At 43.0% G+C, this 16,377-nt stretch overlaps 1 protein-coding gene across 2 annotated transcripts in view; it reads right to left on the bottom strand.

Annotated features, from left to right (window-relative positions):
• MGAT5B (alpha-1,6-mannosylglycoprotein 6-beta-N-acetylglucosaminyltransferase B) overlaps positions 1 to 16,377 on the bottom strand; it is a 201,172-nt gene that overhangs the window by 24,557 nt on the left and 160,238 nt on the right. The window contains exons 11-14 of one of the 2 annotated variants that reach the window (XM_066616601.1): positions 14,372 to 14,502; positions 13,313 to 13,318; positions 4,489 to 4,644; positions 330 to 476 (exon numbers count right to left, since the gene is read on the bottom strand). In XM_066616601.1, coding sequence (XP_066472698.1) covers positions 330 to 476; positions 4,489 to 4,644; positions 13,313 to 13,318; positions 14,372 to 14,502 — 440 coding nt within the window. The remainder of the gene's footprint in view (positions 1 to 329; positions 477 to 4,488; positions 4,645 to 13,312; positions 13,319 to 14,371; positions 14,503 to 16,377) is intronic. The other variant, XM_066616600.1, reaches the window with a different exon arrangement.

Here is a 16,377-nt window from a genome sequence, read left to right as displayed (position 1 = left end):
GGATCCTCCCTTGAACTTCCCACATTACCTGCTTGGGTGTGGCCTGGGTAGGTCATGGGACACACACAGAGCCTCCAGCTGTTTGCACCAGTGGCTCCAGACTGCCCAACAGCAGTGCATTTTTTGCGCTGCCCTAACTGGTCTTACAGCAATGGATAGGATGGGCCCTCGGTCACTAAAACACACTGGTTGTCATACAGACTGGGACATTCAGCATATTGGAGAGTGGAGTGGGAATACATCTAGAAATAAATTCTAGTCAAGACATGAGCTAATGAGGCTCAGTCCATTTCTAAGTTCTTCACTGTACAATTGCAAAGCAGACTTGCCTCTCTTGATGTAGGCTTCCCTCTGAAGAATTCATGATTGAGTGAACTGTGGGGTGGGTTGAAATGAGCCTGCAGGAAAACACACCCATTGGCTATCGCTTCCAAGGGGGCAGGGCCTTCATAGGGGAAGCCAAACCCGATGAAGAGCTGCAGAGAAAACAAATTCAGAGAGTCTGATGATTCTTTGCAAACACAGACTTTCACACTACTTCACTTACTCTGGCTGGAATAGTGTTACCAAAAGTACACCAGTGCAGATCTTGACTGCTGACCATCCCACTGCTCTGCTGGAATTTAATGTTGCCCGTCATTGCTTCACCCTTCTTTGTTGGCTGAAAGTCTTGCTTTCAACGCTAGGGGTGGAATATTTGTTTCTAGCACAGAGGGCTTAATTTGCACCATCACATGAACCCAACAGCTTCTATTAATTTGCATCTGTTAGTAGCATGGCTGGCCCAGCTGTGAGGTGACCTGATGCGGCTTGTCAGTGGCAGATGCCAGGAGGTGAGTGGGTGGCAGATATGGGGTGTCTTTCACCCTGCCACCTCTCTCCAGCCTTTAACAGACACAAGCCACACTGACCTGCTTCCTTACCATGCTTCATTGCATGTTTTTCCCGAACCTGGAAGGATGGGGCTTCCAGTATTATTTAAAGGCACCACATGGATAAAGAACTCCTTCATTTGTGCAACCCCTTTAAATAAAACCTGAAATCCCACACTTCTGAGTTTGTAAAAACTGTGCAAGGGAGCATAGTAATGGTATCCCCCCCCCCAGTGCACCACAGCAGAGGTGACAGCAGTGGACCCAAGTCAGTCTGATGGCATCCCCTGATTAGCCATTGATTAACAATTTGCATATGTATTTTATGAACATACCAAATGTCAAATTATAGTTTGAAAACAAGCTGCATGTGTTGTTTTACACATTTCTTTTTTTCAGAGACACTTCTTTTCCTCTGGGGAAAAAAGAAATCTTTCTCATCAAGATTACAAAATCCTAGGGGATGAAAAGAGCAAATTTAGGATGCTGCTTATTTGTTTCTAATCCTTTAGCAATTTCCCATCATACTGTCATGAACTTATCTCTGCAACCATGAAGCCTGCAAAATTACCTACATTTTCATATGGAACCTGGCATTCTCTGGAGAGCTCATGTGGCTTTCAGCTTCTTTCTGTCGGTGTGGTGCTTCCTGTCACACAGAGAGGCACACGTGCAAAAGAGAATGTTCTGGGTATTATTGGCAACCTGCTTCCATATGACAAAACAGCAAAAAGCTTTTTGCTGGCCTAGCAGGGAGCACATCGCAAGGAAAAAAACAACCCAAAAGTCACATGAGTGAAAAACCTGGAGAGAAACCCATGTGCCAAAAAATGAGGTTTGTGGTCTCCTTGCAGGCAGAGAGCCACATTTCTATTTCCCACCTCAGTATTAGCCAATCCATGTTCGATTATTAATTTTTTGTATAGGCCTTTTACATTGTCGAATTTGTTTCATTTTGAAAGTCACTGTAACATAGTTTTATGTAAAGTTTTATGTAAATACTGTTGATTGATGTAAAGCAGTGTAGAAACACTTTCAAAGAAGTTCCTTTACTCCTCCAAGGCCCAGACTTGTGACAGTTCTTTAGGACTGTGCTCTAACCTTAACATGAATGCAAGAGACCATCTCCTTGTGCTTCTCACCATCCATCTCTATTCACAGCCTTACTAGTGTTTTTTAAAATGTGTCCTGTAACTTCTCTGTTGAATTCATTCATTCAGCACAGACACATTAGGAACTACTCTGTCTTCAATAGAGTTGTCACCTACAGGGTAACAAAATTCCTAGACCAGGACATTTTTGCATCCAAATGGGATTCCCATTAGCTCAGCTTCAGCATCAAACAAGCAATCATACAGTAGTAAGCAATTAGGGTTTTTTTTTTCTTTTAGAAAAGACTAAGTTGATACTATTCTGTTTAGTCATAGGCTATTATCATAAGACATCTGCCCTGCAGGCAACATTATTACATGAAATACACATGAAAATACTGAACCCTGAAATCACTGGCTCCATTAACAGCTACCTCATGCACTATTTCTTCAGTGCTACAAATCCTATTGGATGTAGACCAATACACAAGAACAAATGAAAAGAGAAACATTCCCCAATGTGGAATATCAGACAGTGCGCCCTGCAGCATACAGCACACAATATCTTTAACCTGGCCTGCCCCATGGAAATCTGGAGATATCTTCCATCCAGATAGGCACAGGGCTTAGATTGAAAACTGGGTCCTGTAAAGGAAGGAAGAGAGGAAGAAAAATGGCAACCATAGTGAGTGTGAACCAGGGCCAACTCAACCATTCTGCAGACTGGAGGCCCCAAGATGATATTGTGATATTGGCATAAACTGTCTTGCTTTTTCACCTTTTCTTTTTATTTGGCGGGGGGGGGGGGAACCTTGATAACAGTGGTTTTTTTCTACAATGGAAAGCATAATGTGTAACAAACAACTTCTAGTTCAATGAAAGGAGATGTCAGGTCTAATCAAGCAATGCCCTGCTTTGATGAGACAGTATCAACAGGTTGGAAGGTCCTTGGCCGCAATCCAGGAAAAATCAATCAAAATCCTACTGAAAGCAATGGGATTTTGCTGTGGCTACTTTGGTTGGTTTGTACCCATATTAGTTATCATGGGATATATATATATAAGGGACATTGGAGGAGATTTAATCAGAAGGATTTGGAAGTGAGAGGCAAGATCCATTTCATGTGCATGCCTAGTCTGGAAGTAAAAAAAAATATTCCTGTACTTAGAACTCAGTGTAGCTAAACAAATAAACACATGGTAGCAAATAATGTATACACCTGAGAATGTTATATGTGCACAGACAGAAAACAGGATTAATCTAATAAATTCTTTGTTGTAATTATACACATCGGTGAATTTTCTTAGAATCACTGGCAAGATAGCTAAAGGGTGGCAGGAACTTTTGACTATAATTACAAAGAAGATCCACCTGTGAGATTTTCAGTTATCTCTTCCCATAATGAGATTATACATTTTCCGGGGTCATTTCTGCCCTACCGTACTTTGCTCTTCTAATCCTATTATGCCATTTTCATACAAGCAGTGGTTTCATCAACCTTGCATTACCCACTGTGGAAATGGGCCATTTACATGCCTACAATCTGCACAGAGCAGGAGAGCAGAAACTGCAACACATTAGGAGTGCATTGGCAAAAAAACAAACATACAAAAACCCAGTTGTTCACCAACTCCAGGCAAAAGCATTCTGCCATTTGGGCTATTGAGTTAAAGCTACTGGAGAAGAGCAAGGCCCTTGGAGGGTGCTATGTGCCTTAAGACTGCAATTCAATGTACACTTACTTGGAAGTAATTTTCCTTGAACTCAGTGGTAATTGCTTCAGAGTAAACTTGCTTAGAATCAAAATGTAAGGCTACAATCCCATCTGCAATGACATGGGAGTAAACTCCATTCAACAAAGAGAGACTTCTGAATAATCATGTGTACGATTAGGCCGCTCAGGTTATGGTGTGTATGGTAAATATGGCTCCTTTCCTCCAACACTGGGCCAAAAACCAAAGAGCCAGCTAATCAGGGAGAGGCTGCTCACAAGTTGGATGCCCCATGGCAAATCCAGAAGTGGTTGCCATGTCAGGTACTAACCACCATGGCAGGATGTGCTCACCCCAGTGGGCTTTGCAGCAGCCATGCCGCTGCTTGGGGTGGGCCACCAAAGTCATGACATCAAGTGGCAGAACAGCCACTATGAGAAAGGGACTGTCAGCTCCTTCTGGATCCAAGGTGCAGCCTGTGGGGACCAAAAGTGAGGGGCACTGGTATTTAATAAAGCTTTAGTCCTCAGTCAACCCATAAATCTTTGTCTGTGTGTCTACCTTCAGGAAATGGAGGCAAAGGCATAAGATATTGATTGTGGGAGACATTACTAAGCACACTGCCAAAGACTCTCCTGGTTCCAATTGCTTCAGGTAGTTCTGTGGCACTGCTCTTCAACATCATAATCCATGCAAACTCACTGAAGTCTCACAACAGGATAGGTGCTTCAGCTGGGATAGCTGCATATTAAAAATCTTTGCAAAAATGTTCCTGATATACCATCCCAGTAAGATGATTTCCACAGTCAGTACCTTGGCTTTTCTGAGCAGCTGCTGGAACTCATGTTGTGGCAGAAGGCCATGATTTTTCACAAATGCTGGAACCTCAGGCGGACGTTGGGTTTCATAGTAAACTGTGCCATGGATCTCCATGTACTTGTTAAGGATGGTTAGAAACTTCTCCTTGCCCTGGAAAAGGAAAGAAGCTCATCTGTGGCTGCCAGACACAACATTCAGATTGTGCACGTTGAACACTTCTGACTTAATATGTCTGGTTAGTAACAGCTTATCTGAATTGCATCGTTCCCTGACCGAACTTAGAAGCAAGCAATGAAAATGCACCACGGATGAGGGGAGAACAGTTGGTTAGTTGTTAAGGAATTTCCTGATTCGAAATCTCACATTAGTCTTGAACTCACTGGTGGCCTCAGGCAGGCAGGCCACTCTTTCTTGAGTTCCACCTCCCTGCCCCATCTATAACAGGAGGATCATAATACTGAGCTACCTTACGAAAATGCTGTAAGGATTGCTGAGATAATGTATGTGAAATACCATGTATACCTATGAAAAACACGACATTATACAAATTGTGTTACCCTGCATGAGAACAGGATATATAGAACTCAGAGAGGGTTATTATCTACTAGGTAAAAGCTGTTGTGAAGACCAGGGGATTTAGGAAGCAACTTCCTACTTTCTGTCAGATTTCTGCAAATGACACATCCACCCTAGAGAAACATTTTCAGGAGCTCCATATTACATGGTAGGAGGCGGTGGCCTCTAGAACCTCATAAAGAAGAAAATCAGCAGACTGGGGAGTAAAGACAATTTTTCCCCCTTGTGTGGCTGCTACATCAGAAAAAAATAGAAGACTTAAAAGGGATCTAAAAGAAAAGCGGTATTTTGCAGCTTCCCAGCTCTCTTCCTTTTGGGAATGGGGCTTGTGTTAGGTTGATTAACTCTGGAGCTCATTTGATGTTACCTTTTAAGAATTGCACGTAGCTGGTAAGGACTTCATTATCGCTCTATCAAATGAATAGGCTTCCAGATCAATACATGTCACACGATGTTTCCAAGCATGGATCTCTGTTCCCTGCCAGCATAAATTCCACACAAGAGAAGCAACTTCCTTTTGGAATTCAGCTGCGGTCAGCATTGTCCTTCACAGCATTTCTTCACCCTCCTCCCTCACCAATCTCTTTACTTTCTTCCACAGTATTAAAAGCACAAAACCAGTCATATTAAATTATGATTGGAGGGCAGAAGCACAAGTGGCAACCCAGAGATGTGGCTTATGGAATCCCAGCCGTGAAATGAAGCGCTTCCCAGACACAGAACTTCAGGCACATTCTCCTAATTCTCATAGCTTGAAAGGGTCAGGATTTAATGGGGGGGGGGAGGAAGACCCTTGAAAACACTTATCCATCCCCACAGTCTGCAACAGCCTGAAGCAGTTACAGACGCTGTACATCTGTTGCTACTAATCTCAGTGATCTCTGATAGCTGTTGACATAGTGAAGTGTCTGCAAGTTTCTAATGGTACTGCAGCTGATACAGAAAACCATTTATAAGTGCACTGCAGTTCCTGCACATACATTACATTCTGCCCCATCTACTGATTAGACCAGTGTCGTTCAACCTGTGGGTTGCAACAGCAATGGGGTCACAAAGCTTCATGGGGGTGGGGTTCTGACAAACTGTCAAAGCCTATGCAAGAGAGGGCTTGGATCCAATCCAATACTGGTACCACTTTATCAATACTGAGTTCTTGATACACTGCACAGCCTCTTCTCACTGTCATGTGCCGCAGCTCCTAAGGCCAGCTCTGCTCAGGCTGCTGCCTCATAGGGTTGGTGTGAAGACACAAAAGATAGAGGGAAATGTGATGGTCGGGGGGGCAGGGGTGGAAGGATCAGGTCCTGGGAGGGGGCGTGATTTGCGATGGGTCCCCAATATCATTCATTCATTCATTCATTCATTCATTGGGGCCGTGGCATGAAAAAGGTTGAAGACCACTGGACTACGCATGGTCCATGCAACATACAAGAAATGAGAGGAATTGCAAAGTTAGCTACAAAGAAGTTCTGGTGGATCCAGATTTCCATACTTGGATGACACTTTCAGGTTGGATGCCAGAACGACCATTCAGGCTTTAAAATGAACACCAGAATAGTCACTAGGCCACCTCGCAATGAATGAACAGAGATGCATGGCTATGTCATGCAGGTCAACAACAACAAAGAGAGCCATTGCTTTGAAATGCATCACAGGCTTTCATACATGTATGGCTAACATTTCCTGGAGCCACATCTGGTGTGTGCTAGGGTCTTGCTCTAAATCAGGGGTCTCTAAACTTTTCGGCCAAAGGGCCGCATCAAATATCTGGCACAGTGTTGAGGGCCAGAAAAAAAAATTAGATATAAAATTTAAATAAATACATTAGAGATGAAACTTAGATGAATAAATGAATGGACTCAAATATCCAGGACTTCTCCAAGCACAAGCACAACCCAAGAAATAAAACACACACTTAAATGGACCTTCATTCCGACACCCCACAAGCACAACTCTGGTTGTGTTTGGTCAACTGGGCCAGAGGCTCTCAGGGGATCAGAGGCTGGCTGCGGGCTGGATAGAGGCTGGCTGTGGGCTGTATTTGGCCCCCGGGCGAGGGGTTTGAAGACCCCTGCTCTAAATCATGGATCTCCAAACTTTTCATCCACAGGGCCACAACGAATATCTGGCACGGTGTTGAGGGCCAGAAAAATAAATAAATTTTAAACATAAAATTTAAATAAATACTTAAGAGACAGAACTTCGATGAATGAATAAATAAATGAATGGGCTTAAAGTTCCAGGATTCCTCCAAGCATCAACACACACTACAGAAATAAAGTACACACTCAAATAGAGTCTCATTCCCCCACCCCACAAGCAGCTTACTTAGATGTACAGGAGTAAATAAATCAGAACCAGCACATCACAGGAAACACATGGAGTATGTTCTGAGGTAGATCCTGACCCTCAGAAAGCCTAAGGCCTTTGGGAAAACCAGGAAGTGATTTTTTAGGCCTTTAGAATGCATTCGGAGGTATGAACTCCCTGGCCGTCAGAACACCCTCCAGACGCAACTGGAACACAGCTCCAGTCCCATTCAGTCAAGTGGGCCAGAGGCTTGTTGTGGGCGAGACAAAGGCTTGCAGCGGGCAGCATCTGGCTCCCGGGCCAGGGTTTGAAGACTCCTGCTCTAGATATATAGAGGTCTCTGGCACATAACTTGGTGACACACATTTTGATAACATAATTTAACTCTGAAATGTTTCAGGTTGCGTATGTCCAGGCATACAGCAGAAATTGATGGAGTCAACAGATTAACAGACAGAAAAGAGAGCTGCACCAACTTAAAAATCAAAAACCATAGTGAAAATCCACAAAAATTACTAAGGTGTTTATTCCATGCATCAAATTGTCCGATCACATTTTGAAGATGAAATGATCTTCACAAATTAATGGCTCCTAGTGGGCTCAGTGATACTTTGGAATTGACTTCACTACTATTAGGAGTATTTCCCATCACAGAGGCTGCACTAATCAGTTCCCTGTCTGATAGGTTTCAGTCCTATCCTACTTAATTCTATGAACAGCAATGCAGCAGCACCAACGTGTTGCCCACTGCATTCCGTGTGGGTTTTGACCTCTGGAGGCCTCCTTGGGCTAAGGGAACATTTGTTTCCTTGTCCCATGGTAAGCCCACCCTAGGCCGCCAGAACTACTTTGACCTGAGCCAACTCTATAGCTGATGCAAGTCTGCATGAACCTGGGTCAGCGATTGAGGTTGGGAAGAAGGTTAGGATATTGGAGTGAGCCACTGTTGCTGATACCGCCCCCATCCTGGTCCCAATTCACACTCCTTCCTGCCCCCATGGTCACCCTCTTCCTACCCCTACCTGCTCCATTCTGCCACTCCTTGCTTCTGTACAACCCCCTGCAGTAACTTCCTGGTGCTGACGGTCTTCTCCAATGCCATATGGACCCAGCCACTTGCCACTTGTGGGGGTGACCAGGCCAAGCTGAGTGGCTTGTTGCATTTTGTGACTTCCATGAAAGGTCTTACACTACCGGAACACTCATTCTGGCAGCAAAAGGCCTGAACAGGATCTGTCCGTTTGTCAAGGTTGTTTTTTTTTTTTTTTTGCTTTGTTTTGTTTTTACTTTCTCACCATATAAAGGAAAATCTATATAGAGGGTAAGCCCAATCCTATGCATGTCTACTCAGAAGAGGCCAGGGTTTCCCACTTGTTGAGGTCCACTCCTAAGGCCTTCAGATCCCTCTTGCAGATGTCCTTGTATCGCAGCTGTGGTCTACCTGTAGGGCGCTTTCCTTGCACAAGTTCACCATAGAGGAGATCCTTTGGGATCCGGCTATCATCCATTCTCACAACATGACCGAGCCAACACAGGCGTCTCTATTTCAGCAGTGCATACATGCTAGGGATTCCAGCACGTTCCAGGACTGTGTTGTTTGGGACTTTGTCCTGCCAGGTGATGCCGAGAATGCGTCGGAGGCAGCGCATGTGGAAAGCGTTCAGTTTCCTCTCCTGTTGTGAGCAAAGAGTCCATGACTTGCTGCAGTACAGAAGTATACTCAGGACGCAAGCTCTGTAGACGTGGATCTTGGTATGTTCCATCAGCTTCTTGTTGGACCAGACTCTCTTTGTGAGTCTGGAAAATGTGGTAGCTGCTTTATCGATGCGTTTGTTTAGCTCGGTATCAAGAGAAAGAGTGTCGGAGATCATTGAGCCAAGGTACACAAAGTCATGGACAACCTCCAGTTCATGTGCAGAGATTGTAATGCATGGAGGTGAGTCCACATCCTGAACCATGACCTGTGTTTTCTTAAGGCTGATCGTCAGTCCAAAATCTTGGCAAGCCTTGCTAAAACAATCCATGAGCTGCTGGAGATCTTTGGCAGAGTGGATAGTGACAGCTGCATCGTCGGCAAAGAGGAAGTCACACAGCGGCAAAGAGGAAGTCACTCTGAGTGGCCCGCTTGGAAGCAGGCTGTGCAGCATGGCCTTTCCCAGTTTGAAGAGACACTTGGCCAACAGTCTGAGGCAAAGAGGCAAAGAAGGAAGGCCCATAGCCAGGGAGACAGACCAGGGACAGACTGCACTTGCTCCCAGTGTGGAAGGGATTGTCACTCCCGAATTGGCCTTTTCAGCCACACTAGATGCTGTTCCAGAACCACCTTTCAGAGTGCGATACCATAGTCTTTCGAGACTGAAGGTTGCCAACAACTACTCAGAAGTAAATCCCATTAGAGTCAATGGGGCTTACACCCAGGAAAGTATGGATAGGATTGGGCTGTCAGTTTGATTAGTGAGAGTTGCTCTAGAGGTGACCTTTGAGCTGTCAAAAACTTATTTGCTCTGTAACCTAACTGCACATTTGCACATTTGCCTTTATTTTTAGCACACAAACGGAAAGCCCATTCAGTTAACCTGGATGCAGTTGTCTGGAGGTAAATAATAGTAGGATTTATTTAATATTAGAAAGAGAAAAAGGAGTGTATTCGGATTAGATGTTAGATTCTCATGGCCTATGGTGGACTCAATAATTTTTTTCATGGGAGATATGCATAGTAATTTTATATAACCTTATCTCTTGATATCAGCATTAACATATCTCTTAGTATATTTATTCGTTGTTTTAAGTGCTTTTAGAAGTGATTAATTTATGATACACACACCCCTTCTCATTTATAATTCTTTAAATATTTGTTCTTCTTTAAATGGTTAAAGATAATTCTTTAAATGGTTTTCAAGGTTTCTGTGTAAAAAGGAGTAGAAATTATAAATATTTGTGAATTAGAAATAGAGAACAAAACGTGATAGTCTATAAAATACATAACTCGGCTGTTCATTGCTTGGTTATCATTGTACGCTCTTGAATAGTTTGCTTCATGGTCCTACTACATGATCATTTCTCTTTCCTTTAGTCAAAGGATTTGCTGTTTATTGATTGATTGATAGACATGGTCTTATGCAAATTGTTCTTAAAATGGATACGTTTACTAGGACCTCAGTAATATTTATGGTATTTATATCACAACATTGCTTTTTCTCAATAATTCTCAACTGGTTTCTCACTGATTCATAATTGTATCTTGACATTGATTTTTGCATAATTGCCATTATTTAAAACTTATTCTTGTCGTCTTTCAGCTTTTTTATGTTCTAATCATGTTGGAACAATTGGATGCTGCTGTCAAGTGGAATAAGAGCTTTCAGAGCTTTTAACACTTCCTTATACAGACAAGCACCACTTAAAACTGTTCACTTAATGACGGACCACATATATGACAGTGGTCAAAGCACAACAAAGAAGCTCTCTGATGAGTCTCAGTTCCATTTTTTTACTGGGGTTTCACCAAGACAGAAGTCAAAAACTACTGCCAATATCCAGATTAAACCTGATTTCAGCAGTATCTCAAGGTTCAGATTGCACATTTCTTGGATCTTGGGTTGGGCACACAATATCATATATTCCTGTGGAAGATGGTTCCTGAAGCCTGTTGTCAAATACCATTAGCCAGAGCTGTGTGCACACAATTTACATACTGCTTACACAACTCCTCTGTGTTGACCAATGTAAAGCAAAAAAAGTGGGAAGGAGGATTTCAAGCCTCTTCTTCACAGAAAGAAGAGGCTTGAAATCTTTGTCCTTCCCACCTCTTTATTTAGCATTGGTGTCTTGAACAAGGACACCGGGAGCAACAACAGTTCAGCCTCTGACATTGTTACTCCCACCTCCTTCTTGCCTTAACAGATCAAAATTGAGAACTGGCTGGATTCTTCCCTTTGCCTGTGATCACCCTAGAAAAAAAGCCTTTTATGGCATGATCACATACTAACACGGATTCTGTGTGCATTCTGAGAAACTTATGAAGCTCCTTTTCAGAACAACTTCCCCATTCACTTCAGTGGAAGTGGTAACATCATGAGCACATTTCATTGAAGTAAATGAGAAAGTTCCATAAATGCACTGCATTACTGCATCTCGTAGGATGAATATAATTAAAAATTACCTCCAAAGACATTTCTGCAAAGACTCTTTGCTTCCTGGAAGTGATTCAACTCCACAACTGCCCTTTTGTTTTACGCTGTTGCAATCAAGTGTGCAGAAATATTTAGCTGTCATAATGAGCCTGCACATATTGATGCATAAGAGATTACCCTAAGTGGAGGTGGACAATGTTTGTAGGGAATGAAGTTGTGCCTAGAAAAGAGGCGCCTGAGGGGGGACATGATTGAGACATACAAAATTATGCAGGGGATGGACAGAGTGGATAGGGAGATGCTCTTTACACTCTCACATAATACCAGAACCAGGGGACATCCACTAAAATTGAGTGTTGGGAGAGTTAGAACAGACAAAAGAAAATATTTCTGTACTCAGCATGTGGTCGGTCTGTGGAACTCCTTGCCACAGGATGTGGTGATGGCATCTGGCCTGGACGCCTTTAAAAGGGAATTGGACAAGTTTCTGGAGGAAAAATCCATTACGGGTTACAAGCCATGATGTGTATGTGCAACCTTCTGATTTTAGAAATGAGCTATGTCAGAAGGCCAGATGCAAGGGAGGGCACCAGGATGAGGTCTCTTGTTATCTGGTGTGCTCCCTGGGGCATTTGGTTATTTGTTATCTGGTGTGCTCCTGGGGCATTTGGTGGGCTGCTGTGACAGGTAGCTGGACTAGATGGGCCTATGGCCTGATCCAGTGGGACTGTTCTTATGTTCTTATGAGCTCAAAGGAAAGGTTGCAAGCGTGGCAAGTGTGCAAATGGAAAAGGGAAGCTTTCTCTTTTGGAGGTTCAATAGAGAAGCTTTGCTTTCATACTCAAAGGGTTATTGACCTGCTTTTCTTTGCTATGTAAAATGGAAGCACATTCATAGAGAAAAAATCTCTTTGTACATGGACTTCAGAGAGAGAGCGCGCATTATGCTGAGATATTGAGTTGAGTAAGAGAGAGTTGACAAGGAAAGATGCAAAGTCATCCACAGCAAGGGATTAATTCCAAACAGAGAGATGCAAAGATTCAAGGCTATCTGTACTTAGGGCTCATCTGGAAGCTACACATTTTAACTTGGAAACCATACTTCAATATGTGAGTTGGAGCTCATAGCTCAAGGAATTCTGCACAAAGTTTATTTAAAAACTCTGTCAGCATTTCCAGGGCTGTATCCTGTCACTGCCAACAAGCTTTAGGTCTCTGTTCTAGTGAGCTCACTCTCAGCTCTCAATATTTCATAGAAGTATTTACTTCTTGCATCAAGACTGGTTCCAAAAACAAACCACACCCACGTCCTGTCCAATAACAGCCTATCTAATAAGTGAAACTCAGTTTGCGAAATTCTGGATTTAACAAGACACGGACTGACATTCAAAATCCTATGGAAGTCATACGGCACATTTATGTTTTAAAAGTTGGGGGGAACAGGTGGTGTAGCTGCATTTTACTTTTGCACACATTGCATATTTATATATAACTTGGGTGTATGTGTAATTTGTGTAACCAAAGCAACTGGAACAGAAACATAATCAAATAAAACTGGGTTCACTGTAGTAACAAGTGACAAAGTGAATTTGAGAAAAGTTGCAAAAAAATAATATGTATCCAAAGTTATTCACAATGTAATAACAACAACAACAATAATTTCAGTAACATTACATTTAGTAACAGGAATTGTGTATTCAGATCTGACCAACAAATATCAATAGCAATGTAGCAACTGCACTAACTGCTATCATGTCCTGGGCACGCACATAGTTTAAAATGATTTCCAATTTACTGTACCTGCAACTGGAAATCCCATGGTAGTGCATAGAGAAAAGGAAGAGGGAATGAGAGTTGGTTTCTCTGAATTAATGACAACGCATTAAAAATAAAACAACTCTGAGTTAGGGAATATAAATAATGAGCAGAAACTCAAGATAGCTTTATTATCATGCTTAAAGTGCTCATAGATTATGACTTGTCAAATAAAGTACCACAGATGGCAAGTACTCTCATTTTTGCAAAAGCACTTCAAACTCAAATGAAAGTCTATGAGGGGCAGCCCAAGCCAACATAAATTCCCATGTGGCGACACAGTGGTGCTGGCACACACCATGCTGCATCCCATGGGGGACCTTTGACTGTTGGAGGTCTCCTTGGGGTAAGGGGACATTTGTCCCCTTGCCCCTGGTAAGCCCTGGCAGCTGTAACAGGTCAACTCAGACTTGCATCAGCAATATTGCTGGCAAGATTGCATTGATCTGTGCAAGCAGATCAGGCCTGGGAAGGGGGTTTGGATATGTTGAACATTGATGCCACTGATCCCATCGCCTCCCAGGCCTGATCTTCCCCCTGCCCAACACCACCCCATTCCTCCTCCCTGCCCCATTCAACCCCTCTCCTGCTCTCCCCCTACCCCTGCATTGGATGTACCTGCTCTGGTTCCAGCAGGAAAGCTCTGGCCTTCCTGTCAGAGTGCCTGGGCCTTACACAATTGCAAAACACCTTCTGGTGCTTTTGTGATAGTGATAGTGTAAAGTTCTGCTAGCGTAGGATCTTGTTAGGATTAGGCCAGACATTTTGGAAAACAGACACTAGGCCCATGTCAGGATTGCTTTAATGGACATTTTGGAGAACTAGTCATCCCAGTGTGGCCTGAGGCCTGAAGAACAACAGAAATCTGACTTTTGTGGTCATTTGTAGAAGAGTGTTCCTCTCCCCATTAATATTCCTTTACACAGCTGCCTGGGTAAACACAAGAGATGGTTCCTAGATATCTACAAGGCTTTCACCTAGCCCTGTTGTCTTCATAGACTCTCTCCATCATTCACAAGTTCCAACATTTTATCAGCTATATACCTTCCAAATGCTGGCTTCTTTCCCATATACCACCGCCATGTTGTTGGCCTTATTGGATTTAATAGATTGCTTCTCAGTCTCGTTGAGCTCCTCAGACACAAACCCCATGAAGGAATTGTCAGGAGTATGAGCTGTGGAGAAATAAATATCCATGCATTTGACATAATTAATGTATTAAATGGGATTCTCCAGAGGAAGCATCTCTCTGTACTTAAAAAAACAACAACACTTTACCCACAGGAAAATGTCACCCACAGTGTTGTGGAAACCATCAACATGGCTGTTATTATGGCTGCATTGAATTGTGTACAGTACTTATATTAGACTTTCCACTATGGTTTGTCACACTCCCCAAATATCCTACCAAGATCAAAACACCTTCCCCCCCCCCCCCCAATAATTCACAGGAGATTTGCTTCAGTCTGTTGCACTGATTTTAGAGATGACTCCTTTGAGATGCTTCCCACCCTCCATTACACAGTTTCTTTGATTTAATACTGGAGTAACTCAGAAATACCTAAAATTTCTTTTCAATAAGTAGCACTGACATTGGGGTGGGGTACGGGCTATATAAAGCAGAGATGGCAATGGGAAAAAAAAATGAAATGTGTCTATGCTGGAAAATGCTATTTTTATAAGTCTTGGCTGAAAATTTCCACTTTGGCACAACCTTTTAAAAAAATCTGAGTATAATCTCATCATAGTCCTCTGGAGCTTTAACAGCTTTATTTTTCAACAACCCCAAATGTTCAAGAAATTGAATTACTTTAGAGCTGAATTGCCTTGGAGGATACATTCAGCAAACTGCATTGGTTTGCTACTTGCAAAGTCAAGTAAACTCTATGTGTACTGTTTGACCTCACGTATCAACTTTTTTCAAAGAACATGCTGGTTGTGTGACTGTGCTCCCACCCTGTTGAGACAATGGAGCGTGACGTAGGGGTGGGGCCACCTCATACCTGTGAAGAGTCAGAGGGTGCCATCAGGTTTAATGAATAAGCCACCAGAATTCAACCTGAATCCAGGTGAATGGCAACCCACCCAAGTCATCCAATTTCTGGCAATGTAAGATCAGCTAGTTGGTTTGGGGACTAGGAGGTTGGTTTGGGTAGTAGGAGGGCTCCTTTACCCTTTAACCTGAGGGGTCATAAAAAAGCTTTTCCCCCTACCTGTCTTGCATTGCTGGACAGGTTGGATGTTAGGAATTATAATTTTTGCTGGTGCAACCGCACAGATTTATTCTTAGGTCACAACAGGCAGGTACTATGGGGGGGACAAGAGGTGTTCAGTTTTGAGCATCCTGAGATGTCGTAGAGGTGAAAGGAAGCCTACTGAAGTGATCACTTGCAGTTTCTCAGCTCCAAGGAAACAGGGAAGAGGCCCAACCTTAAGCCTCAACAGTGTCATTGACTCACCAGCTTGGGAACTGACCCTGTCAGAACTTTCTTCAGTTCACTTCAGCAATATGGAGCATAAGCAAGTTTTAGGACTGATATGAGATTGGGTAGGGTCACCCAAACAAGACAAACAGCAGACAGTATCAATTCCTATCTCTTACCTGAGAAAGAGGCACCCAGACTAAAGGTGAGGGAGTTTAGGGCCCAATCTTATCCAATTTTCCAGTGCCGGTGCTACTGTGCTTATGGGGTATGCACTGCTTCCTGTGTTGGGGAGGCAGTCTTGGAAGCCTCCTCAAGGTATGGGAACATTTGTTCCCTTATTTTGGGGCTACATTATGGCTGCCCTGGAGCAGGAAATTTGGATAGGATTGGGCCTTCAGTTATCTATGTTCCATGGCAGAAACTAGAAACTGATCCATACCTCTTGTCTCATGTCTTATTTAGGGTGGTGGTGGGGATAACTGTAAACTCTGAAAGTCAGAACTTTCCTTAATTTCCCTTCTTTTCTTGAGCTTTCATTTTCAGAAAGGCAAATAAATCCACTCAAAATGTGACGTAGTTGTTATGTGCATTATGAGTAGTGTCTCTAATATCTTCTCAGGTAAA

The sequence above is a fragment of the Tiliqua scincoides genome, chromosome 2 (genome assembly GCF_035046505.1).
Source record: "Tiliqua scincoides isolate rTilSci1 chromosome 2, rTilSci1.hap2, whole genome shotgun sequence".
Lineage (NCBI taxonomy): Eukaryota > Metazoa > Chordata > Lepidosauria > Squamata > Scincidae > Tiliqua > Tiliqua scincoides.
The sequence above is the reverse complement of the archived record's forward strand: the minus strand, read 5'-3'. Positions and strand labels throughout refer to the sequence as shown.